This window comes from Molossus molossus, unplaced genomic scaffold (assembly GCF_014108415.1).
Source record: "Molossus molossus isolate mMolMol1 unplaced genomic scaffold, mMolMol1.p scaffold_m16_p_6, whole genome shotgun sequence".
Lineage (NCBI taxonomy): Eukaryota > Metazoa > Chordata > Mammalia > Chiroptera > Molossidae > Molossus > Molossus molossus.
Window position 1 is genome coordinate 32,327,657 of NW_023425399.1, and position 27,585 is coordinate 32,355,241.

Consider the following 27,585-nt stretch of genomic DNA (forward strand, 5'->3'; position numbering starts at 1 on the left):
TATTCGTAGAGAAACAACAACCTTTTCACCTTTTCACTTCATCGGTTTGTGTGCTTTTTTATTACAAGTATAGAGCAGTTGGGAAACAAACATAAGTCACCGTGGTCAGCGTGCAAGGTGAAAGCACAAGGCGTACGGCGTTGGAAAGTAGCTGGCTGACTGTGAGTTCAGCGAGGTGTTTGGCTTGCTTGAACATCTGACAAGTCTTGGTCCGGCCAGTGAGGTGTAAGTTAAGGCAGTATCTAGTCTAGAACCTTTTTAGGAGTCTTTGTCCTAAGAGATTCTTGAGTCTGTTCTTAATTTCTAGACTCTTATGACACTTACAGTCTGACTGTCTGGAAAGCATTCACTTAGCAAAACATTCAATCCAGGCAAGGGGGCCAACTTTCAACTTCATGCACGCCCCGTGGAGGAGCAGCTCACCCGCAGAGGATCCTGCCCTTGAGCCCTTAACCTTCTTTGTGCCTCCACTTCTCAAATAGGTTTTCTGATATTTTTTTCTTATTTCAAGTGGGTGTTCTAAGAGTCAATTTAAAAAATCTGTTTTATTGATTTTAGAGAGAGAAGAAGTGAGAGGGAGAGAGAGACAGAAACATCAATGAGAGAGAACATCGAATGGCTGCCTCCTGTATGTCCCCCACTGGGTATGTGGCCCACAACCTGGGCATATGCCCTGAATGGGAATCAAACCAGCAACTTCTTGGTGCACGAGTCGACGCTCAACCACTGAGCCACGCTGCTCCAGCAAGTCAATAATATTTTTACATGAAATCTTGGCTTTTTAGAGTTGAGGTTTCAAAGAAATACAAAATATTTTTCAGTACCCATGACAGTGAAAATATGACTGTTCTTCCTTTTCCCCAGTAAAAGATGACGCCAGTGTCAAAGGCATTCCTGTAGCTCAGTTTCCTCAGCGCCCTTGCCACTGCACCTCCGGAGCTCTTGCGAAGGTTTGAGCTGCGTCCTCCAGGCGTGTCTCCCCCATGAAATAAACGTCCAGTAGTATCATAAACCTAAGTCCACATCCAGATGTGTCACCCTCCACCCACAGTTTTTCCAAGCTGCTGAGACCACGAACGCCGTCCTCGCACATCCTGCACGGATCTGCTGACAAGTGCTCGTGTCTGGGATCTAGCTGCTTTTCCCTACCGCCGTGACTGCAGCATGATCCAAGCCGGTGTCATCTCTCCTCTAACAGGTTGCTCTGCCTTGGCCTTCACCCTTTAAATCCACTCTCAAATAGCAGCTGGAGAGATGTTATTAAAATGTAATTTAGTCCGACTGGTGTGGCTCAGTGGCTGAGCATCGACCCATGCACCAAGAGGTCGCTGGTTCGATTCCCAGTCAGGACACATGCCCAGGTTGTGGGCCCGATCCCCAGTGGGGGGCATGCAGGAGGTAGCCAGTCAGTGTTCTCTCTCATCGATGTTTCTTTCTTTCTCTCCCTCTCCCTTCCTCTCTAAAATCAAAAGGCGGGGGGGAAGGGGAGGGGACATAAATAAATAAATAAATAAATAAATAAATAAATAAATAAATAAAAAAAATGTAATTCAGATCATACCACTTCACTGCTCCGAACCCTCCACAGCTGACAAGCACGGATTCTCATTTCCTTTCCCCTTTCTGTCCTTCTCTCCCTTTTTCTTCCGTGCATTTCCTTCTTACCTCATGGACTTTGTATGTGCTGTTCCTTTTGCCTGGAACATACTCTTTCCCCAGTGACAGGCGGTGTTTTCTCCCTCACGTTTTCTCAGGTCTTTACTGGAATATCACCTTGGTGGGAGCTCCCCGTCTCCCCCCGACCCAGCACTTAACTCCTTGTCCTGCTTTATTTTTCTTCATATTCTCACTTGTTGTCTTTCTTCTTCCACATGAGTTGTTTTTTATCCTCACCCAAGGACATTTTTCCATATTTTGTTCAGGTAGAGCGGGAGGGAGAGAGAGGAAGAGAGAGAGAAACATCGACGTGAAAGGAACACTTCGAGTGGCTGCCACCCGCATGACCAACCAGGGCCGGGGACAAACTGCAACCGAGGTACGCGCCCCTAGCGGGGACCGAACCCAGGTCTCTTGGGACCGCAGGCCGATGCTCTAACCGCTGAGCCAAACCGGCCAGGGCGAGGGCAGAGTTTTTATTACTCACTGCATCCGTAGCATCAAAAACTGTCAATACCCAGCATTTAGAAAGTGTTTAATAAACATCTGTTTATTGAGGTCTTTATGTTGACTGAACCAGTAAATTCTAACCCAGCTGACGAATATGTACAATCCTTACTGCTGTACACCTCAAGCTCTTTTACAGCTTAGCGCTAAGAAAAGCTAAGAAAGTATCTTTGGACAAGACGAATGAGAAAATGTGATTTAGTGATAGTCCAAAAGGTCTGGGATTCCAAGGTATTATTTTTAGAGTCACTTTCCAGGATGTACTGGGGCTGCTGCTGAGGAGACACAACAGGACTGGAGGTTTGAACCCTGGCGTCTTGGCCTCTTTTCAATTTAGATCATTATTTTCTGCTTACCTAAATGCTTCCTGTCACTTCAGTTAGAAAAGTTCGCTCTCATTTCCTCTCCCTAAAAACCCTCTGTTAAAAGGACTTGCTAACAGATGGCTGGCACCATTTCCTCAAACACAGCGCGCCTGTGGGGAATAGGTGAGTCTCACAGGTCAGGTGTCCTAAAACACCTATGAATCAAAGCAGCCACGTGAAAAAGGCCCTTTCCAATTTTTTCTAAGCTGTAACAGCTTTTTGTTTCCCCCTGTACTATGCTCATCTCTTTGCCCACTGTTACCATAAACTACATGAATAATACCAAACGTGCTAACTTTCTTTTTCTAACAGTTAGAAAAGCTAGTCAGTTTCTCTCACGTATTTGTTCTGTCTTAGAATGCAACTTGCTCGGGGGATTTGCTCTGGGCAGCTGAGGGGTTCCAGGTGTCTTTCATTAAGTCACGGCTGGGCTGCCCAGCAGGCTGGCTTCGCAGTTGCAGCACATGAACCTGCATGCAGTGCTCATTTAAAATAGCTACGACGGTCTGTTATTTTATAGCAAGTCGAATTTTCCTGTGATCACAAAAATAAGCTGCTGTTATGAGGATCAAAATGCAAAGATTTGAACTGAGTTCAGACGATTCCCAGACTCCTCGTTATACTTTATGCAGGTTGTAAATATTTGGCGAACTTCATAATTGTGCTTTGTAACCAAGTCATCACATAAGTGTGTAGAGAACTATTATAGAAATTAAATTACAAAAATGTTGCATGTTCTTTTTTGTAGGCAAGAAAGATAAAGTCAAGTGGTTTATTACAGGTAATAAATCTTATTTTAGTAAATTGGGTCGAATGTCAAAATCGCTTTGCTGAATTTGAATTATGTTGAGTGGAAGGCTTGCTGTAACGATTCTTGGAGAAGGATTTATTCTTTGTTTCGTTAAAAAAACTATCAAGTTCAGCCTGGCCGGTGTGGCTCAGTGGTTGAGCATCAACCCGTGCACTAAGAGGTCGCTGGTTTGATTCCCGGTGAGGACACATGCCCAGGTTGTGGGCCTGATCCCCACTGTGGGGCATGCAGGAGGCGGTCAGTTGATGTTCTCTCTCATCGATGTTTCCATCTCTCTCTCTCTCCCTATTTCTTCCTCTTTCTCTAAAATCAAGAAAGAAAACATATTTTAAGAAAAAAACAATCAAGTTCACTATTTAGTTAGTCTCACCTACTGGCTTTGCTAACACCCTGCAGAGCCTCCCTCCACTCAACTAATTTTTTTTTTTTTAATTCTCACCCGAGGATATTTTTTCCATATTTTGTTCAGATAGAATGGGAGGGAGAGAGAGAAACATCGACGTGAACAGGACACATCGAGTGGCTGCCACCCGCACGACCCAACCAGGGACGGGACAAACTGCAACCGAGGTACATGCCCTTAGCGGGAACCGAACCCGGGTCTCTCTGGACTGCAGGCTGACGCTCTAGCTGCTGAGCCATACTGGCCAGGGCCACTCAACTAATTTCTATGCCCACAGCCAAGCATGGAGCTACTCAAAGGGATCAGACCAGAGGCCTCACTAGGAGCTTCTTAAAAATGCAAATTCTCTCTGCTGACACTTTTAAAGAATCTGAATTTCTGAGGGTGGAGCCTGATGAATCTGAAATTCTGTGGGTGGATAATGAATCTCATATTCTGTGGGTGGAGCCTGATGAATCTGAAATTCTAGGGGTGGAGCCTAATGCAACTGAAATTTTGGGGTGGAGCCCAGTAATCTGTTTTAACTAGCAGGTTATTCACCCAGGTCTTTCTGAAGCTGGGTGAAATTTGAGTCCCATTGGCTTAGCATACAGATGAATTTGGTTAAAAAATCACAACAATTTTGAACCCAAACACATTTTTACCAAATTGACTGCAGCATACGGGTAAATCTCTAGATCTATCTATTGCACTGGCCTACCCATTGATTAGAATTCACTAAGTCAAAACACAAAAAGCACAATTTAAAACATGACACTAGAAATAGGTTTGTTTCAAAACACCTCCTTTTTAAAATGCTATTTCTTGAAATGCACTTTTAATTGTATTCCATATGCCAGAGCTTCTCAACGTGAGGTCCTCAGACCATCAGCGCCGGCAGTGCCTGGAAACTGAATCAGAGATGCAGATTCTGAGGCCCTGCCCCAGCCCTGCCGAGTCAGTAACCCAGGTTTTAATTAGCCCTGCAGGTGTTGACGATGCACACTCAAGTTTGAGAACCACTGCCTGCAGAAAAGCTCAGTAAGGAGCTTTTATCTCCTGCTCCTCTCGCAGAAGCCTTGAAGAACTTACATTGACGTCTCCATCTGCTGCCCAGGCTCTCCTGAGCCAATGCTTGCTGAGTGCTGTATGGCTGAATGTAAATCTGAATTTCTGATCTGTCACCCCAGCCCCTGTAGCTTCACAGTTCTTGGAGGCTCAAGTCTGGGTGGTGGACGTGTGTTATTTTCGTGTGCCTGTTTCCAAGTCTGAAAGTTGGCATTTTCTTGTTTCATTTTGTTTTTCTTTGAAGGATTCTGAATTCATGTAAAACAAATCAGTGAGGCAGTAAAACACTTTCTTAAGGACAGAGCTGTGAATCAGAGCAGATGAGTGGTTGCCAGTTCATAAGTTCATAAGCACCCAGCCCGCCTAGGTGTTTTCTTGCCAAACAATGGTAATGGGCTTCATTTGTTTTATTGCTGAGTTGAATGTAGAGACCATCCAACTCTCTGCTTTGGGAGGGCTGTGTTCATCAGTGAATCTGTGGAGTGGGAGAAACTTGTCTCCTTGGGCCTCCCACACCACCTTTCATCTCTCTTGCTGCCTTGGTCCTCATTGGCTCTTGCAGCGCCACCTGTCCCAGGATCCGGTACTTCTGTCTCAGCCATGGTGACACTCTCTGAATTCTGAAATGAGTTCTTTATCTCTGTAGCACCAAAAGCTATAGTTCCTTTAGACCAGAAGTTGTGAAATCAGATGCCTACAGGAGCCAGGGAGATGATGAGAATATAAAAAAGTTCCAGAGAAGACAAATAGAGGGAACTGAATGCCCATACCCACACACATAACCGAGGGGTGGGGGTGGGGGGCAGCATCCATTGACTTCCAGCCAGTTTCCAACTCTCTGAACATGGGCTTCAGGTTGCTAAATTGTTGGTGGTAGTAGTGCTTTTTCCATGAGATACTGGATATCTGGATTTTTTACATGAAATTTCCTAATGTGAAAATGTTGACAGATACATTCATTGTTTTGAATACTGTGTGTGCCAAATGACAGGCATGTCTGTGGATCATTTAGTACCTTAGCTCTAGACATCAGCCAGCATATAGTATAAATACACTTAAACTAAGGTGAATGCTAATATTTACTTAATGTGTTCACCTCACTGGCATTTTGAATGAGATACCTGTTTTTTCCTTTCTTCGCTCAGCTCTTCACCCAAGAATTATTTTTTGATGAATTCTAAACTTGGACAAATTATTTTCACTAAATGGGCCTTTTAATCCTCTTTTGTAAAAGAAGAGAGTTGTACCAAGTGACCCTTGATGTTACTTTCGCCTATAAGATTTAATGAATCTTTTTGCCCCCCAAAAGTGCTAAATGCCGAGGGAACAGGCGACTTGGTTTGACAAGACACTTGCTAGTGCCCAGCCGATGTGGCTTAGTGGTTGAACATCAACCCATGCACCGAGAGGTCGCCTGTTTGATTCCCAGTTAGGACACATGCCCAGGTTGTGGGCCCGATCTCCAATAGGGGGCGTGCAGGAGACGGCCAATCGGTGTTCTCTCTCATCAATGTTTCTATCTCTCTCTCCCTCTCCCTTCTTCTCTCTCTAAAACCAATAAAGAAAAAAAGGTTATCTCTAAAAAAAAAAAAAAGAAAGACATTTGCTGGAAGTCCTAGGTGAGCCTAATGTGAGTCTCATCACCACCCCTCAGGCTACCAGCGTAGGCGGCTCTGTGGTTGGAGAGTGGAGGGGAGAGAAGCCTTTCCTTCGAAGAGGCGGGACATTGTACCCAGAAGAGGGAGGGCCTGCTGGTCACGTTATGGTGATGTCTGTGGTGCGACGTTCACCCGGAGAGAGAGGCTGTGCAGATGGGAGTTAGACACGAGCAGAGATTCAAAAGCAGAGGAATGTTGGAACCACAGGGTTGGGTCCAGCGAGAAGACTAAAGTGAACATTTAGGAAATTGGAAAACTAGGCTCAGACTATGGCCCGCTTTGAGTGCCAAGCTGCGATGCTTGTGGAATCTGCCCTGAAGTTTCTAGGGAGGTAACAGGTCATGACCGGCAGTGTGGTGGGATGCACACTCTTTACATCCCAGGAAGAATTACATGTGGTAATAACACATGGCCGAGAGCAGTGCTTCTCCAAGCCTGGTCCGGACCAGCAGCTTCAGCATCACCTGGGACTCCTTAGAAATTCAGGCTCTCAAGCCCCATCCCAAACCTGCTGAATCTGAATCTGCACTTCAAGATCCCTAGGCACTTGTTTTGCACCTTGAATTTTGAGGGGAACTGAGACAAAATACAAGAAAACCAGTTGGTCTTGGTCTCAACTGCTTACCCAAGGAGGAAGACCGGAAACACATTGGAATGTGTCATCAAGTGAGATTGTTTCAGGGTGAGGTTACAGAACGTCAGGTAGAGACCAGATCTTACATTTCATTACCTAGGCCTATGATGATACAGTTACAAGAAACTGAGGACCTGGTTGCTTTGGAACAAGAGGGGACAGGACAATGAATTTGTTTAAATGTGTTCTATGAGGAAGATGTGTGTCATGGGACCTGCTGTGACTCATACCGTGCAAAGGTGATCACGAGCTATGTGGGACCCCTTTGGATGTGTCTGTAGGGCCAGACCTGGTCTCCACATCCCTGTGTTCTGCATCTCTCAACATTCTGCAAATTGCTATCTTTGTTTTCCTTTGAAACCCTCTACTTGCTTAAGTTTCAAATGTGGAATTTTACTGTTATTTTTTTTAGCACTGGACTTGCTTAAAAGTAAAGCTCCTTGTCAAAATGTGTGCTCAAGAAATGAGCTGTAGTTTTCAGGGGGTTTTAGCACCTGCATCAGTGAGGTTTCCTTGGAAGAGCGAGGGGAGCAAAGCGAGAAAGGCCTGGAGCTGCGGCGTAGCCCCAGCCGGCAACACCACCGAGCAGCCTGGCAAAGTCATGCTCAACTTTTGCATGGACTGGGCATCTTGACACTGTTGACTGGTGTATTCTGAATGCAAGAGGGGTGTTGCTCATGGTGGAGCTCATCTGTCCTCTCATTCTAGTAGAAAGTACAGACGAGCCCAGTTGGTGTGGCTCAGTGGCTGAGCATTGACCCATGCACCAAGAGGTCGCCGGTTCGATTCCTGGTCAGGGCACATGCCCAGGTTTGGGGCCCAATCCCCAGTGGGGGGTGTGCAGGAGGTGGCCAGTCGATGTTCTCGCTCATCAATGTTTCTCTCTCTCTCTCTCCCTCTCCCTTCCTCTCTCTAAAATCAATAAAGAAAAATTTTTTTTTTTTTTTTTTTTTTTATCCTCACCCGAGGATATTTTTCCATTTTTTTTGTACAGATAGAGTGGGAGGGAGAGAGAGGAAGGGAGAGAGAGTGAGAAACGTCGACGTGAAGGGACACATCGAGTGGCTGCCACCCGCACGACCAACCAGGGCCGGGGACAAACTGCAACCGAAGTACGTGCCCTTAGTGGGAACCGAACCGGGTCTCTCCGGACCGCAGGCCGACACTCTAACCGCTGAGCCAAACTGGCCAGGGCGAAAAAAAAATTTTTTTAAAACAAGAAAGTAGATGAGTAAAAACAAGAAGATAAACCCCTCCTAGAGAGCATTCCCCTTTCCTCTGTGTTGTTTTTAAATTGAAGCGAGATGCACATAACATAAAATTAACCGTTTTAAAGCGAACAGTGCAGTGCCATTTGGTAAATTGCACTGTTGTGCAACCGCCCACTCCACCTAGTCCTAAAACATGTTCCGAAGCCCTGCGCCCAAGAAGCTCCCCCAACCCCCAACCACCTTAACGTCTTTTTAATGTGCACACACAGTTTTCTTTTATACACAGTTGTGCTCATGCTGTTTTATAGAGTTTAATCTACTGTATTTTATAGTTAAATTTTTTCGTCACGTGCATTTCCCCGGTCTTTAAATTGTTTTCTTGGGCTCCATGTAATTGTCAATCCCCATGATCTTTGAGGTTCATTTTCTTGGTGTTACCAGCTCGTGCTTCTTTAGAAACCGTCCAGCCTCCTGGGCACTTCTGTTCAGAAGGCCGTGGTCTTCACCTAGGACGTGTTTTCATTGCCGGGGCCTCCCTCACCGTTGTGTTGCATAGACTTGGCAGGTTTCCTAAGAAGAGACTAGGCTCTAGGTTCAGCCCAGAGCAGCTCATTTTGCCCTAATTGCAAGTGTTATCAAATGACTCCACCAAGGGAATGCAAATGAATTACTCTAATTGCACCAGAAACATAATATGAAGTTTGGATTTCACCTTTTGGCCCCTGGGAGAGAAAAATGTCACTAGCTTTAAATTGCTTCTCCATTTACCACAAAGCTCCAGTTTTTACTGCTAGCAAAAACTGCCACTGTGAACATAATATGTGCATAATATAGGCCTGCCTGTGTTTGTAGGTTTTCTGGTCTTTGCGTTATAATTTTAAAAGGGGATCCAGCCCTGGCCGGTTTGGCTCAGTGGTTAGAGCATCGGCCTGTGGTCTGGAGTAACCAGGGTTCGGTTCCCGATAAGGGCTCATACCTCGGTTGCAGTTTGTCCCCGGCCCTGGTTGGGTCGTGTGGGTGGCAACCACTCGATGTGTCCCTTTCATGTCAATTTTCTCTCTCTCTCTCTCACTCTATCTGAACAAAATATCGAAAAATGTCCTCGGGTGAGGATAAAATAAAATAAAAGGGGATCCATAAGGGGGTGGGTAGGACACCACACCTGAGACAGGCTGTTGCCTCTGAGCATTATGATCTGGAGCAAATAATTTAAGAATCTCATAGTCAGGGGCTGGCACACTGCAGCCATGGGCCAGATGGCCCTCAGCCTGATTCTGTGTAGCCAATGAGCTAGGAGTGGCTTTTACATTTTAAAGGGTTATGAAACCAAACAAGACATAAAAACTGTGCATCAGAGAACCACACGTGGCCTCCAGAGCCTGACATTTATTACCTGGCCCTTTACAGAAAAGGTTGGCTTACCCCTCGCCATCATCATAACCAGAGGAACAGCAGTGAGGTTTTTAAGTTTGTATTGAGTACCAGACCCTGTTCAAAGCACTTGACGTGTATTATCTCCTTTACTTCTCACAACAATTTTATGGCATGGGTATGAGCATCCTCATTTTATGGAGGAAGAAATGGGCCCAGCGAGGGTGAGTAAGTAGTCCAAGGTCAGACAGCCAGGAAGTGGCAGAGCTGGTGTTTTGAAGCTGGGCAGTGGATCCACACAAGATGCTGAATCCTGCCACTGCCCTAGGCAGCAGCTCTCAGGTTGAGGGACAGCTGTTTCCACCTAGATCATCGTGCGACTTTACCGCACTTTTTTTTCTTTATTATTTTAGAGAGAGAAGAAGGGAGAGGGAGAGAGAGAGAAAAACATCCATGAGAGAGAACATCAGTTGGCCACCTCCTGCATACCCCCCACTGGGGATCGGGCCCTAGGCATGTGCCCTGACCAGGAATCGGACTGGTGACCTCCTGGTGCATGGGTCGACGCTCAGCCACCGGCCAGGCTTACTGCAGTCTTTAAGGTAAATGTTTAATATCATTGTCTGAGGGAGGTGTAGTATTTGGGAAGAAAACACTTCCCAAATTGATGATCAGCAAAATGGATTCCTCAAAAGTCCACATTTAGAGGGAGTTCCCTGGTCAAGGAAGCGTGAGAAAGAAAGTCTTGCTGGACAGGTTTCTCTGCGGTAGTGATATTGTTGTAATTAACGCAGTTACTAATTAACAGGATAGGAGCAGAGGGAAGGCCAAACAGACGCATTCCCAGTGAAGTCCAGGTGACATGGAAGACACTTGCCTGTCAGTCACACCTGGAAACAGGTCATTGGCCAGAATAGGCATGGCCACCGCAAGCACGGGAAGACTTGGTATTTAAGCTCCTGAACAAAGGAGTTCCCTCTCTTGCTCTTGTTGCTCATGCCTGACTCCTGGCTTGTGGAGCTGTCATGCTCTACGCTCTCCAACATGGCCCACAGCCATGTGGACCCAACGCACAGTGGCCTGATGGACTGGAACTAGCCTGGTGCTGTGCCGGACCCAGCTCTACCAGGAACGGAAGCCCTGGACACGGGCTTTGCTTTTAGCTCCACGGAAGCCCCAGCTGCACCTCTTCCAGGACTGGTTTAAGGGAAATGGGACTTTACAGGCCCAGGGATAGGTAATTCCACGCAAATAAAGCTTTCTGCCACACCCCATCCTCCCGTGGGGACTTCCGGAAATGCTTATTCCAGTGGCTCCCCAAGAACCCCCCCCCCTCACTAGCAACAGAGAAAGGCAATCCACAAAGTTCTTCAATAATAGTAGCACTCTGAGAAAGTTACTGTTCTCATATCAATCTCAACAAGGGGCAGGGGAGGGCTAGTCAGCTATTTCTCAAGCTTTTCTTCTTGCTGTTATTAATCCTCACCCAAGGATATTTTTCTATTAATTTTTAGATAGAGTGGAAAAGGGAAGGGAGATTGAGAGAGGACGGTGAGGGGAGAGAGAGCGAGTGAAAGCGAGAAACATCAATGTGAGAGAGACACATTGATTTGGTTGCCTCCCGCACTACCCTGGCCGGGGCTGGGAATTGAACCTGCATCCCAGATATGTGCCTTTGGTCTGTGGGCTGATGCTCTAACCACCTTGCAAACCCATAAGGGCTATTTCTCAAACTTCTATTCATTTTTATTTTGGCCTGTTGAGGGGGCACAAATGAAAATCTTTCAGAATGGCAATTTTATAGGGAAAAGTCAGCAAATGACGTTATAGAGGCATTACTCAGCCTAGTATTTTTCCAGAAGTATCAAAACAATGGAATGTAGGCATTCATTTATCATCGTGCCCATAAATATTCTTTTTATTGTCTCTGTTTTCCTACTGCCATATTTCTTCTCTCCCTCCACCTCCCCTTTCTTGGGGGCACAAGAAGGTGGGGGGACTTTTCCATAATGATAGAAAGTTAGGTAATGAAACAAACCCAGTGATTTAGATTCTTTTTAGTGTCTCTTATATTAAGTTCTATTTAGTTTATAGGATTACATATAGATTTGATGTACCTGAGCTAATAAGCAGGTTGATGCTGCCTGGGCAAGAGTTGGCCCTTTGATTGATTATATCTGTCACAGAGCCTCAGCAGGTAGCATCTGTACGCATGTTGAAATACTGTTCATTTTGGCTCAACTTAATTTGCCAGCATTGTCAGGAGGATTGTGACCTCAGGGATTATAAACATAGGCGTCAGCCAAAGAGACAACTTCATGAACATCTTTCAACTCAGCAGCTGTTCATTCATTTCTTACCCACCACGATTTTGCAAATTTGACAGTTGTGACCAAAAAATGCACTCTTACAAAGCTGGTGGTTTCTGACTGGCATAGGGTGATGCTGTTGGTTTTCTCAAGATCTTGAAGTTCTTCAGTTATATTAGAGTTTTCCAGTGAATGTCAAATAAGTGTTACATAAATAAACCAAACGACTCACAAGCTTTGTGAATGGTTTCTGGGGTGCGTAGGAAGGGAGCTGCTCTGTGAACCCTGGGGCACTAAACCACACCCCATATTGTTTATTTAGTCAGTAGGCAGGAGTGAACATAGGCATGAATGCATTCCGAATGTACTTGTGTTTTCAGGGTGTCCCCAAAAAATGTGTAGAGGGTGACTGAAGATTCTATTACATTTTGAAAATGAAATGTATTTTAATAAACACTGGGTTTATAATTACACTTTTTTTGTGTGTATACATTTTTGGGGACACCCTATGTATGATGTCTGAGTCTGCAGTAAAAACTGACAACAGAAGAGAAAAGAAATAGAAATCTATTTATTTTTTATTAATTTAATCTATCAGTTTTTAATTTTACATGCATGGGGGGATCACAGAAAGAAGTGAACCCAAAGGAGCAGTGAGATTTGAGAGTTTGTGAAGCTTCTTAATAGGGGAAAGAGGAGCGAAAGGCTACTTTTGGGAGAGCAAATGATTTTTAAGAAAGATTAATGGACTCTTAGGAGAACAGATAGTAAATGTGACAAGAAGAGAGAGTAGATATGATAGTTCTGAGTCATTTTCTGCTTGGGTGTGGTGCCAATTTTTTTGTATTCCAGAAAAGAGGATTAAAGTTGGTACTGGGGAGAGTATTTAAGATAATTGAGTATTATTATTATTTATTATTAATTTGAGAGAGAGTGAGTGCAGAAATAAAAACATCAATTTGTTGTTCCACTTATTTATGCATTCATTGACTGATTCTTGTATGTGCCCTGACCAGGGATTGAGCCCTCAGCCTTGTTGTATTGGGACAACATTCTAACCAACTGAGCTACTCATCCAGGGCCAAGATAATTGAGTTCTTTAGGGAGACTCTGCTTTTAGGCAGATAAGGGATTTCAGGAATTCAGATGCCTTCATCTCAAAATAATTCTTGTACCCAAGAGGCATATTTTGGGGGTGGCATATTCTGATTCCCTTCAACAGTATACTGATTGAATAGGTATCTGGAATGAGACGTGGTTATTGGGACAAGATTCTATAGTTTTAATACGACATGGTTACAGAGTATCTACAGAATCTGGCTTAGGCAATGCAAAAAGATCTCTTGGGGATGGTGATGGACAGAAACAGATCTGGTCTGGGAATGTGACATTCCAGCTTCTGAGTGATGACCAAGAATAGCACAGCATCCTCTCCTTTCCTGCGACTATTTAGAGGTCCTTTTTGACCTAACTACCCAGTGTTGTCAAGATAAGCAGCCAGGCTGACAGACTGTTTTGACTATCTGTGAGTGGCTAAACTAATTTTGACTAGGAAAGTATGAATATTATCCAGCCCCATCCAAATCTATCTTGGAAACACAGCCTCACATACTCATATATGGCAGCTTATTTCCTGCCCAAGCACTCATTTGCCATGCTCTGGAGGTAATTTCAGAAACAGATGACGCTTAATACATTCCTTCTTTAACCTTCTCCAACTTGACTCTCTGGACAGAGAACAGCAGATGAAAATTTTGTATTTTCTGGAAGACACTCAGACTATGTCAAGAAAAAAATTTAAAAAGCCACAGTTGCTGTCTTTTGGATTTGAAAATTTTATGAGAGTTGTTATTGGCTTCCCAAGGGCTTTTGAGATTACTTCTAGGCTTGTTCTGTAGTAATTTTCTTTTTTCTTTTTTTGACCAAATCCCCATTGTTGTTGGCCACCAGTTTTAATAGTTTGCTGTTGGTCATTATCAGAGGGTCCTTAATTAAACCTTTCATCCTGGGTTTTGCAACTGGATTTGTCTAGGATTGAAACCTAAGCTCGTTTATTATGCATGAAATTCTTCCCATCTTGCAAGCTTCTATTCTGGGGTAGCAGTGATGGTGACGTCCGGGTCCTTTGCCTGCTTCGTTCTCACTGTCATCATCGCCTTTGTCTGCCTGTTTGCTGTGGGGGAGTTTGCAGCACCGACATTGATACCTTGTGGGACTGATGCTTGGTAATTTTACCCGCACTGGTCTCCTCAGTAGCGCCAGAAGGTAGTTGAAATAAAAGAGAAAAGTTATTTTCTTTTCTTCCAGGCATGGTAAAAATGAGTATGATACACAAACACACACTGCTAAGATCAGCTCCCATTTAACTTTAGAACGGATTTAGCATCGTAGGTGAGCACATTGGGAGGGTAAAATGTTAATGTTTCTGGTCAAGTCCTGCCTAAATCACCAGCCTGTCCACTCCTGCTTCTGCCCCCGGGTCTTTTAATCCTTGGCCCTGCCTCAGCCCTCGGCCAAGCACCACGGGGACTGAGACTCGAGGAGACACTGGTACTCAGCCTCCAGTTGCTGTGTGCGCTCCAGCCTTGGTGCTCAGGCCTGATCACTGGACATGGGTGGCCCAAGTGAACAGTGTTCAGATCATGTTCCCTAGTTATGGGGAATGGACTTCTGTCTTGTTTCTGTATCAGACTATTTAGTAAGTCTTATCCCCAGAAGCCCAGGCCTTCCAGACCAGGCCTGTCTTGATTTTGTACTTACCTCCCGTGGAAGCAGGGGGGAACCTTTGCCCCCAGTAGGCTTCCTTCCACAGGGCTATCTCCTGCTGCCTAATGAGATCCTGGAACAGCACCAGCTCCTGGACTTTCTTTGACTGTGGAACTTCCTTTCAGCCAGCCTCCCACTGGCTGCCTGCTTTACTTTGATAAAGCTTGTAACTTTCTTCAGAATAGGTTAGTATACAATGGTATGTGTGTGTGAATCTTAATCCAAAACAGAGGAATGAGAATTTAAAATTTGAAGTGTCTCTGTTGGTAGTACTCACCCTAAGGGTGGTTAGTTTGCATTTGAAAAGCTTGAAATCAAAAGCCCATAGCCCATTCATTATGTATAAATTATATCTCAGTACAACAGATGAAAAACAAAACCAGACAAAGGTCTCCAGTGGCCACCTCCATAACCTCTCCAAAGATCTTTATCTCTGATTAGCAGGGGATGCTCTGACACCAGCATAGTCCAGTGGGTGTTGCATTATAGTCAAGGCTGTTCAATTGCAGATTGCTGAGCCCACCCGAGTGTCTGGTTCTGTAGGTTGGGTGGGCTCAGCTGGCCTTTCTTTTTTTTTTTTTTAAATAGACCTATATTGGTTTTTAGAGAGAGAGGAGGGGAGGGGTAGAAAGAGACAGAAACATCCATGTGAGAGAGAACCATAGAGTAGCTGCTTCCTGCACGTCCCCTACTGAGGATTGAGCCCAAAACCCAGGCATGTGCCCTGACCAGGAATCAAACCAGTGACCTCTTGGTGCATGGGTCGATGCTCAAGCACTGAGCCACACCAGCCAGGCAAGACATGGCCTTTCTAACACACTCCTGTGTGATGCTCATGCTGCTGGTCCAAGGACCCACAGAGAAGAGCTGGGATAATGAAGAGTAGAACTGCTTTTTCATTAGTGGATTAGTAGTGGTATTAAAGATACGCGATGTCTAGAAATAACATACAGGCCTTGCTACCCTTGCATGAGCAGGGCACAGAAAACAAGTCCACATGCCTACATGGCAGCACTTGAAAGCCTGTGAAAAATGCAAACTCTTCAGTGCAGAAACCAGCCCTCCTGTTGCTGACTCTGTACTTTAACAAAATTCCCAAGTGATCCAAATGCACATTAAAGTTGAAAAATACTGGGGTAAACTAAATTTAGTGTGTGTGGTGTAGTTCAGAGGTCCTCTGTTGTATATTCACATTAGAATGATCAGCAGTGCCTAAAAAGTAGATTGATGGCCCACCTACACTCAGCTTTCTAATGGGAATCTCCAGGGGTGGAGTCCAGGTTTCTGAAAAGTCTTTTAGACTCCGTAGGGGGTTCTGATGTACAAAAGGCTCTGGGAACAACTAACCTAGTCTCTGAGTGCTATCCACAGTCTCCTTTTCACAGTGTTCCTGCTGGAAATGTCTTCCCCTTGGCTGGCCTTCAAAATTAAATATTGGCAATTTAATATCAACTAATACCTTATTCTAACTGAACTGAAATGATTTCACTCACCATGCTTTTAGGGACTCATTTGAGAAAACATCTGGGGTTCTTTCTACAGTGTCTTTACTCTATAATCTGAGCCACTGCCTTTATTTAGTGCTGTGGTTCTCAACCTTCCTGATGATGCAGCCCTTTAACACAGCTCCTCATGTTGTATGTGGGCGTATCTGCATGTGGGCGGACCCGCCTGGAGACGGATAGAGGAGCCGTGTCTCGCTTCCTAAGACCATCGGAAATATGTGTTTTTCGATGGTATTAGGCAACCCCTGTGAAAGAGTCGTTTGAACCCCAACGGGGTCGCGACCCACAGCTTGAGAACCGCTGATTTAGTGGCAAATGCTCAGAATTTAGTGCAAAAGCTCAGTGCCTTCCTAAAATTACGTTTCTAGTTTACTGTAAAGATGCAATAACTCCACTGAATTATGATTCACCTGGAGATTTGTGAAATGTTGCAATTTTACATTCTAAACACCTTGTAAAGAATTGTGTCTTATTGCAATGTTACACACTGGAAATCTTACTTGAAAGTTTCATGTCTTATTTCCCTTCTGGAAGGACCCTCAGTCTTACCAGAACTCAGTTTAAAGGGATCAAAAGCTGTATTTCAAATTATATAAACTCCTGGCTTATGTTGTTTGAGCCGATGAAAACAAATTCATTATTAGAGCAATTAGGCACCTTAAGGATAGCCAGTTGAAATATGTCCTTTTTCTTATGCACACTTACTTAAACAAAAGAACAAAACAAAAATAACCTTGCATGGATCAAAGTTGAAGAGTTCTGGGTACCAAAAATTCACATGTTCTAAATATTTCAGATGGCCTCATCCATTCATTATTTTCACAGCTCAGACAAGGACTGTGAAAGTCACCACCTGCCGTCTCTTGCTGCCCCTTTTTCCACATAAAAGCAATTGAACTTCTATTTCCTAAATGTGCAGGTCAGAATTTTTAATCTAGTGAATGCAGATTTGTTCAGCCTAGGTGGGAGGGATATGACAAAAAAGAAGAGCGAATCAGGACTGTGGGTCCTTCCTAAAAGTTGCATATTCCAACAGAAGGCACGGTAGGAAACTGTCACCTTCCTTAGGAACCAAACCTGGATATTCCTAGATGGACAATGGAAGGAGGTGCTCCAGGTTTGGAGAGACTCCCTCTCCTAGACCCATGCGTCTCAAATGGAATGTGCACAAGTCATTGGCAATGTTAGTAAATGCACATTCTGATCCATTGGGTCTGGGATGAGGTCTGAGTCTGCATTTCTAACCAAGGAGTAGGTCATGTTGATGCTCTTGGTCTTGGAGTCACCTGTTTTGAGTGACATGGATTTAGAACAGAGATGCTTTTAGTGAGTTTGCAAAAGAATCACTTGGAACCTTATTTAAACACGGATTTCTGTTCCAGGCCCTAGAGACAGATTTAATAGGTGGAGCCTGATAATTTGCATTTCAGTAATTTCCAGGGGCTTCTGATGCTGCTGGTTCCCTAAGTAGCACATCTCTAGTTAATTTGGGAGCACTTAGTTAAAATGCCACCTCTGAAAACAGAGAGCCAGACGCTAAAAGGTTAGGGAGGGTGCTATTGGGTTTTCCCTTTGGAGAAAATTACTGAGCAGACTTGGAATGTGTCACAGGGTCTGTATTGCTTTTGCTTTGACAATATGCTTTTTTTTTTTAAAATGACTAAAAAGAGTGCTTCTGGAACAAAATCTAGAGATAAGATTGAGTTGAAGTGGTGCTGACTGTATAATAATGATAACGGTTATTTTAAAAGGACAAATCTCTGTGCATAGAAAAAGGCTAGAAGGACAAAGAGCAAAACGTTGTCAGTGGATATCTCTTCGCATCAGTACAGCAGGCCCTTGAATAACAGGGCATTTTGCTCAGTGTCGTCATGTAGTAATGTTGATGAGATGCTGTAGGAACTTAACTCTTGTTTATATCAATTAACCTGTGGCAAAACTGGTTTGTTATGTGTCGTTTCCCTTAAAGTCACAGAACCTGTTCACCACGTCCGGACCTACCGTCGTGGGATTTGGGCTGATGTTTACCTTTTGCTTTATGCTTTTTAACTTTACATTTTTCTACAAATATTGCTTTTATAACCATAAAATGTGTTTAGAGGGGAAAAAGTGAGATATATGCTCTGTGTAAATTCATCTATTTTTCGGCATAGTTTTGTTATATCTCCATATACCTTTTTTGTTGTTAATCCTCACATGAGGATTTTTTTTTTTCATTAATTTTTTAGAGAGGGTGGAAATGGGGGGGCGGGAGAGAGAGAAACATTGATGTGAGAGAGAGACATCAACCGGTTGCCTCCTGCACGTGCCCCGACCGAGGCCAGGAATCAGACCGACAACCCAGGTACATGCCCTTAACTGGGAATCGAACTTGCAACACTTGGGTGCATGGGCCAACACTAACCACTGAGCAACACCGGCCAGGGCTCTATACACATTTTTTTAATGGGAAGAGGATTATTTTCGTCTGACAGTCCTTGTGTTCTGAGGGCAAAGGACATAGTCAAGTCTGAGGCCCAGCCATTTGCCTGGAAGTGAATGTTCCCTGCATGATGAAGACAAGTCTAAAGATTCAAAGAGGAGAGGACGAAGGATCCCAGGAGAGAATTAGAGACAGTCCCTGTTCCTCCCTCTTTTATGCTCAAATCACCCAGCACAAGCCCTCAAGAGTCCTGTGGAGGACCTTTCTCCCTTCTCCTAAGAAGGGCTGAAGTAGGCTTTAAGGAAATCTAAACAAAATTGGAAAAGATTAAAGTAAGAGAACAGTAACAGTGACAGTGACAGGTGTGGAAACCGCTGATTTAGACACCTGAACGGAATCATTCCTGTGGACTGGTCCCCAGTATCCAGGCTGCGTGTGCCCACTCAGGGTGGAGAACAAGAGGGAAGGCACCCAGGGTCCCATGAATCATGTTAGGAGTGTGTCACCATGGACCCAATGTATCTAAGTCACAGTTTTTTTCTTCTGCCAATCTGGAAACATTAAGAGAAGTTGCTATGCATCTGGTTTACTCTTGGACAACTTTCCAGCTAAATTCTCAGGCTCTGCTGACACCTGCTGGTGTTTCGTCTCTTTCATGTTAAAAACAAAACAGAGCAAAAGGAGCAAAATGCTTACCATATTTTCTACAGCCTTTTGCCCTTGATATGCTAAGTGTACATGACCTGAAAGATAACAGAGAGAAGGAAAGGTCTGAAAGGACTTTCCCCATCATGGAGGGAGACGTGAGCATCGCTTGAGTGAAAATATCCCCAATGTGAAGGGAAGAATACAGTCCTGAGCTAGCGGCTCCATGACCTTGGGCCAAGCCCTTGACCTCACTTCCATCATCACAGAGAGAATAACCAGCAACCACGCTCCCAGGGCACATTAGGACTCGTGAGGATTTCCAAGGCATTTCCTGCCGACTGAAGCCTGGGGGCTGACATGGAGCAGTGGCCTCCAAGGTCACCCTCAGGGACCTTTCCATCACCGTAAACAAGAGTCTTCACCAGCACCTGATTTTCAAAAGATGGATGGAGGTTGCAGAAGCCTCCTAAAGCCCAGCATCTTTGCAATCAATTTCTAGAAACAACTAAATTAGAACAATCAGGAAAAAAAACAGCAAACAGCCTCAGAAATCATCCACTTTTCGGTCCTAGGAAACCATGGATGTTGTTTTGTGTTTTGAAGCACGTTCAAGCGTTCAGGTTAAGAAAATGCTTCCCAGGGAATGCCAGACGAATCATTTGTGCTTTTTCTGTGTCCCCTTGGGAAACTCTGTATGAGCCTCTGCTTTGTTAGGCCAGTAGCAGGATATCTGATAGTCCCCAGGGAGTTATAGTCCCGTATTTAGCCTGACAGAGGAAGTGAAGTCTGATGATGAAAATAATTGAGGCATTTCATTAATGCTCCTGTTTCATCTCTTCCTCCTCTCTCGGAATCCTGACTTCACTTAGCTTGCTGAGGTTTTCAGTGCCGTCACGGTCCTCAGAAAGTGGCCTTTTCTGCTTGTGAAAGGAAGTTTACCTCTTACAGCTCAGAAAGCTGTTAGGTATGATTGGAGCACAAAGAGAAAAGAGAAAAGCCTGTTAGATTCACATCCATTGGGATAGCTACTGTCAAAACAATAAAAGACAGAACAAAATCACAAGTGTCGGTGGGGATGTGGAGAAATTGGAACCCTTGTGCACTGCTGGTGGGATTGTAAAATGGTACGGCCATTGTGGAAAACAACATGATGAGGCCTCAAAAAATTAAAAGTAGAATTGTCATGATCCAGCAAGGACATTTCAGGGTGTATACCCCAAAGAATTGAAAGCAAGAACCTAGAGAGATATCTATCTGGACCCTATGTTCACATTCACAGCAGCACTATTTGCAATGACCAACAGGTGGAAGCAACCCAACTGCCCATGGACAGATGAGTGGATAAACAAATGCAGTACATGCATACAATGGAATATTACACAGCCAGTAAAAGGAAGGAAATTCTGGTGCATGCTACATGGATGACCCTTGGGGACATTATGCTAAGTGAAATAAGTCTATCACATAAAGACTGATACTACATGACTCCACTTACATGAGGCTAATTAATACAGACAAAAAGTAGAACAGTGGTTACCAGCGACTAGGGAGAGAAGAAAAGGGGACATTGTTAATGGGTCCAGAGGTACAGAGTTTCAGTTTTGCAAGAGGAAAAGAGACCTGGAGGTAGAAGGTGGGGATGACCGCACAATATGTATATCACGAATGCCACTGAACTGTTCACTTAAAAAGGGCCGAAATGATACATTGTATGTCATATATATTTTACCACAATTAAAATTGAAACCACACACACACTTCCAAAACTCAGCCATCACCTCTGCCATCGTAGTAATTACATCACGTGACCGTGTCAAAGCTGGTAGGACCCTGCAGTGCTGTCCAATAGAACCTTCTGTGAGGAAGGACATGCTCTGTATTCACACTGCCCAGCGTGGGAGGCATGAGCACGCTGCTGGCTGTGAGCACTTGAAATGGACCAGTGCAGTGTAGGCACTAAATTTTAGTTTTATTCAGTTCAAATGTATACAGCCATGTGTGGCTGGTGGCTGCCATACTGGAGAGTGCAGGTAGAAAGTACACCTGTATTACTGTCTATTTCCCTTCCCAGCACAAAGCTTCAGCAGTCAGACTAGAAAGGTAAGGTGCCGGCTTGTGTGGGGGCCCCGGTTCTCTTTTAACCTCCGGCATTCATTTTGTACAAAGCACTTTGCCAAGAGCATCATTCTTTGTTTTAGCAACTTGGTTTGGCATTCATTGGCAGTTACTGGACCCAAGGACAGAGTTAGCCTTAATTCACAGGCCACTTTTTCTATTAAAATGTCCTTTAGAGACCCGAATTCCATGGCATGTGACTGCCATGCACCGTCTTCCTTCACTTTGCCCTGGCGATCCATGGGGTGGTCCAAGTCCTCAACAAGAAATTATGTAAGCCCATCGCTGCTTCCTCTGGGCACCCTGGCAATCAGGGAATGTTTTACTTTGTAAGGCTTTGCTGAAAAACACAGACAGTAAGATATGTAACAAACTCTTAGAGTGAAGTAGTATCACATAATAAAATTGATGAATTCCTTGAAGCATTCATTGTCTAGAATAGGAATAGCTCAATATGTCATCTTGTATTGTATAATGATGCTTAGAAATGATTAAGGTTGCCAGTGATTGAAAAGGGGCTGCTATGTAGACAGCAAATAGAAGGCCTACCAAGTCCGTCAGTGGGAGCATTCCTTCGTGGCCACCCAGTGTTTGATGACACTATGGACGCCACATTTATCTTCATGGGAAAAGTGAAAGCAGTTTATTAAAGAATAAAAATGAGCAGGCCCTGGCCACGTAACTCAGCTGGTTAGAGCATCGTCCCAATACACCAAGATCCCAGATCAGGACACATATAAAAACCAATGGATGAGTAAAAAGTAAGTGAAACAACAAATAGATGTTTGTTTCTCTCTACAAAAAAAACCAAAATCAATAAATATAAAATTCATAAAAGAGAATAAATAAGCGTGCCAAATGAAGATGGCTGTGTGGCAGGAAGGCAAAGAGTTTATGTTATTATTCTACAAAATGGATACAGGCTATCTAATCACAACCAGGCTTAGCTCCAGCTGATTTACTCACCAAGAACACTTTTTTTTTTCTTTTACTTTCAGCAATGGGTAGACGGCCTGAGATCAATCATACACAACTTCAGGGCCAACAACGTCAGTCCGATGACCTGCCTCAAGAAACAGTAAGTTTCGCTTCTTTGCCCTTTGTTCGTGGCTGTCATCAAGCAGAGGGTCAGAGTAGGAAATGAGGCTTATATGTGGCCAGGCAATGTCTTGCTCTGTTGCATAGAACTGAGAACTGGGGAGTGTGGCCAAGGGTAGTACTTGCAAGAGCACCCATTGCTAGGGTGAAGAAGAGGTCACTGATCCCAAGGACTGCTTAGCACACAATCAGGGCTCCAAACGTACTTTTAGAATTTGGAGAGCAGGCCTTACCCCAACTCACTGTATCCCAAATCCAGAGGGATACCAAGGGGTAGATTTTTAACCAATAATTTTTTAATATAACTGTGTCCTATGCATATGTGGGTGATACTTGTAGTGAAAACTATTTGCTGTTTATCTGAAATTCAAATTTAACTGCCGGTATTTTTATTTGCGATCAGACAACTGTAAATTTATCTTACAGTGTCAAACTGTCCCTGGTTTTCAGACTAAATGTTCTCTGTTTGAATGAACGATCTTGTGAAGTGTTTTTATCCTGATGAAGCTGTTTCTCCTAAGAACCATTAAGACAGGGTTGTCCTGTTGTTTTCCAGCTGGATGAAATTGGCGTTTATGACCAACACAAACGGGAAGATTCCAGTGAGGAGGTAGGTGTCTCCTCTGCATGTTCTCTGTACCTCGTCCGCCCTCAGACCCGAGCCGGGAGAGCCCTCCCCCACCCCCACCCCAGACACTTCTTAACTACTTAATGCAAAGATTCTGGAAGCCGAGCTCGAATCACTTCATCAAATGTCATGTTCAGTTTGTAAAAATCATTTATGGACATAAAGTTGCAGTTTCCTCGGAATAGAGGGCAGCGACTACTGTACTTTGATAAGTTAAAGACCATCTGAAAATGTAGCATTGTTTTTAAAAATCTTCGAATAGGTGGGTTTTTAAGATTGAAATGTCCTTCACCTCTGTGCCTTCAGCAACCATTGACTAAAATTAACGACGTTCGTCTTGGGCACCTACAGTGGGAGGGTGTGGGCATCAGGAAGGCGATGCCTCTGCACAGTGCGTCTCATCCTAGGCTTTGCTGGTTCTCGGGTGCCCAGGGCAGGCGGGCTCCTCTGTCTTCTTGGCACTGGCTCCCTAGGTGGACTGTTGCACACTCTTCAGAGTTGTCGACTCCTTGCCTTGATCAGCATAGTAGCGATGCGGAAAAGGATGCCCGTAGAGCTTGGGTGGAGTCATGAGCGAGGAGAACACCAGCTACATCCTCCACACATTTAGTGCCGACGTGTTGGCCCCGTGTCCTCATCTTCCCTCTTCCTGCCTCTCCACTCCCTCTCAGGTCCTCGTGTTTGCTAACAGTCTGTGGGCACAGGTGGCAGCTCTTAGGATGGTAGTGATGGGAATCCTCTGCCAAACTCTCGAGTATCATTTTGGTCGGTGTTTGTGCAAGCACTGCATGGAAATCCAGAAGTCGAACTGGCCCCCAGAGCATCAGGTATCCACATGAGGCCAGGAGTGTATTTGGATTCATGAACTTAAGCCCTCAACTTTAATCAAAAACAGATTCCCCAGATACCAACCTACTCGTCTAGGGATCTCCAGACTCAGATTCACATGGACTTCTTCCCTGGACACCACTTTAGCAAAGAAGCCAACCAACCAACAACAACAAATAAAACCCAGAATTACAGGGCAGTCGCCACCGGCATAGCATTTGAATTAGACGCAGTTCGGCAGTGGCATGCTGACCACAGTTGGCCATTGGTCTTCCTCTCCACCCAGCCACTTCATTCTGCTCTGAAGCGTCCATTCTGCGTCCCTATTAGAATATCTTCGTAGTCCCTCAACGTTATTCTTTTCAGATTGAACAGAATGGTCCTAGAGGTCATCATTTTTCTTCATTCTGGGCATTATAGCAGTCATGAACTCAAGTATCCATGTGACACAATTGAAATATCAATGAGAAAATGAAAAACATTCATGCCATCAGAAAGACCATAGATGATATCTTTCTACTTAACCTTCTGTTGAGTGTTTAGAGGGATTTTTTGTGGTCTCTAGATCTAAACGGAGGATTCTCTGCTTTTTATTTAACAATTTACTAGCAAGTCAATTTATGCCTCCTTTTTGGTATATGAAAAGCCCTATGAGCCCTGGCTGATTTGGTTCAGCAGTTGGGAGTGTCAGCCTGCGGTCCAGAGAGACCTGAGTTCGGTTCCTGCTAAGGTCATGTACCTCGGTTGCAGTTTGTCCCCGGCCCTGGTTGGGTCATGTGGGTGGCCGCCACTCGATGTGTCCCTTTCACATTGATGTTTCTCTCTCTCTCTCCCTCCCACTCTATCTGAACAAAAAATGAAAAGAATATCCTCGGGTGAGGATTTAAAAAAAAAAAAAAAAGCCCTATGAGCAACCTTGGCTGATGGTTGTTGGCAAAGACACTTTACACTGATCCTTATTTTATTTAAAACTCTGTGTTCTGTTGAGCAAGAACAGGGCGCTTATTTTAATGTTTCCCAGCATTCTACAGCTATTGGTAAAAAGAGAGTGCATTTTTCTTGAAAATTAGTATGGAAGTAGTAAGTCCAAACTTAGAGAACACAGATAGCAGTGTAAAGAAATCTGAGTTGGATCGGTTTTTACATAGCTTACTCTCCTGCGTTTTCTTCCCAGATGAGGTTCAGGAAATGGACAAGTATAAAACACACACACTGGTCAGAGCACCTTGCCACTAGCAGGTGTGATTTCATGTGCATGCACCTTGCTCACCACCTCGCTATTACTTACTCTTAGACGCTCTTTCTCAATCCAAAGATATTTATCTAGCATGTTTACATATAGAATTATTACTTTTCTGTGTAGAAATAGCCTAGATATTTTGTCACCTTCTGTAGCTCTCTTGGACATGAACTCTTGGGGGACTGCCAGTATTAACAGGTGTTTGGCACAAGCCATCTGCGATTCGGGGGCAGTTTGTTGGAAATGATGGAGAATTGATACCACGCCAGAAAAAAAATGGATAAATCTCCTGGTGGATGAGCTGCCAAAGGCTAGGTGGATATTGTTCTGAATGTTTTCATGGATATGAAGAGTAAACAGCCCTGGCCGGTTTTGCTCAGTGGTTAGAGCGTCAGCCCATAGACTGGAGGGTCCCGGGTTCTGTTCCCGCTAAGTGCACATACATCAGTTGCAGTTTGTCCCCGGCCCCGGTTGGGGTCGTGTGTGTGGCAGCCAGTCGATGTGTTTCTCTCACATCAATGTTTCTCTCTCTCTTTCTCCCTCTCTCCCTCCTGCTCTATCTGAAGATAAAATGCAAAAAGTGTCCTCGAGTGAGGATAAAAAAATACATCAATCTGTTCTTCCTGAATTAATTAAAAATTAATTCAATAAATAAATAAAAGAAGAGTAAACACTTAAAATGTCATTTCATCACTATTATTCTGGAGCTTCTAAAATGGAAACCATTGGTATATATGCAGTGTTCCAGGGATCTGGCCACAGTCACTACGTGGCTTGGGAATGGCCCCTGCTCTTCAGCATTCATTGAAATTTAACAGCCAGGACGTTTCAAGAATGATAAATGAAGAAAGTCTCACCCTTTATCTCTCTCTTCTCTTTTCTTTCTATGTACATCATCTCATGCAGTCTGCCTTCCTCTCAAACTTACAAACTCACACTTGGTTTATCTTCCCACTCAGACCAAAGCTGTGGGTGGGACACTCTGTCATTTGCCATCTCCCCCCCCTTTGTAACGGAGTCGGAAGCAGTGGCTGGAAAATGGTAGCCAGACAGTAGCTGTGGGCTCGGGCTGGAGGAAGTCTGGAAGGGAACAGTGGGTTCAAGAAGGGTGAGACCTCAGGTGTGGTCACGGCAGCCCATCTTCTACAGAATCCACCCATGTCCCAGAGGCCACTAGCAGGTGTGATTTCATGTGCATGCACCCTGCCCACCAGGAGGGTCTGGTTCTGCTGGGGCGTCACTTCATGAGTCCTCCCTGACTGTTTCAGAACATGGTGTTAAAACCATTGGATAAATTACAGACCCTCTGAGGGCAAGCAAAGAGTGAGACTCCCTTAGGGTCTAGGATCGTTGGTGTCTTAGTCATCTGTCAGGTTCCCTGGAGCACGGAACTTAACCAGGACATACATAGGACAAGGGACCACCTACAGGTATTTGCATTTATAACATTTCCTTTGGGGAAGTGGTTTATTTAGATTCAACAAAATGTCTTTGAACATCTGTTGGCTATGAAGCACTAAACTTTACTTTGTGGGCATGAGGCTATATATGAACATCTGACTAAGTTATAGTTCTTCATAAATATGTCTCCGTGAAATGCCCCACAATGTTGTCTAAAATGCCCCAGCCTGTGATGAGCAGTTTCTCTCAGGACCCTGGTTAAATGCCTTCTGCTGGACCTCTGATGCACTGGAGACTCCAAGAATCCATCTCCACTCCGCAACCCCTCCACCTTAGCAAATCCATTTCAAGGCCCAGGAATGATTCCAAAAGTTGCCTGAAGCAAAAGGAATAAAGGCACCGCCCAGGGGAATGGTCTGTTCACTTCCTTTCTCCCACTTTCCATCCTGGGTTTGTTCTCTTTTATGGAATGAGATGAGCAAATCTGGGGTGAGGTTGCCCAGCCCAAGTCCCCTCATGAAAAGGTGGGCCTGAGAATGAGCCCCTCCACCCACAGGGCCACTTCTTGCCTTTATTATCTTCTGTGCAGTCATGGTATTGGCCTCAGACTTGGCCCTCACTAATATATTCCTCCGTGGGTTTCCCTCTGTCCTGGCACTAGACACCCTACTTTCTCTCTCACATTCTCTGCCTCCCACAAAGGCTTGGACCTTCTTAATCCCATGAGATGTTCTTTTTCTACTTCTTATTTCTTGGTGCTTCACCAAGCCCTAGTCAAAAAGAGCCTGTTTCTATATACTCTTCCCTTTTTCCCTGCCTCACCCCCCACCTGATTCCCAGGTTCTGTTTTATCAGAAGGACCTGATACCTGCTACATTCCTGAGCATGTCAATCACTTTTCACCTCCTTTGCCAGGCCTGTTCAAACCTTAGAAGTTCAAGTTCGCTGAGAGACCCTGAGAT

General features: G+C 44.4%; 1 protein-coding gene across 1 annotated transcript in view; it reads left to right on the forward strand.

Annotated features, from left to right (window-relative positions):
- PLCB4 (phospholipase C beta 4) overlaps window positions 1-27,585 on the forward strand; it is a 304,315-nt gene that overhangs the window by 173,153 nt on the left and 103,577 nt on the right. The window contains exons 7-8 of the mRNA XM_036245264.1: window positions 22,427-22,506; window positions 23,083-23,136. Coding sequence (XP_036101157.1) covers window positions 22,427-22,506; window positions 23,083-23,136 — 134 coding nt within the window. The remainder of the gene's footprint in view (window positions 1-22,426; window positions 22,507-23,082; window positions 23,137-27,585) is intronic.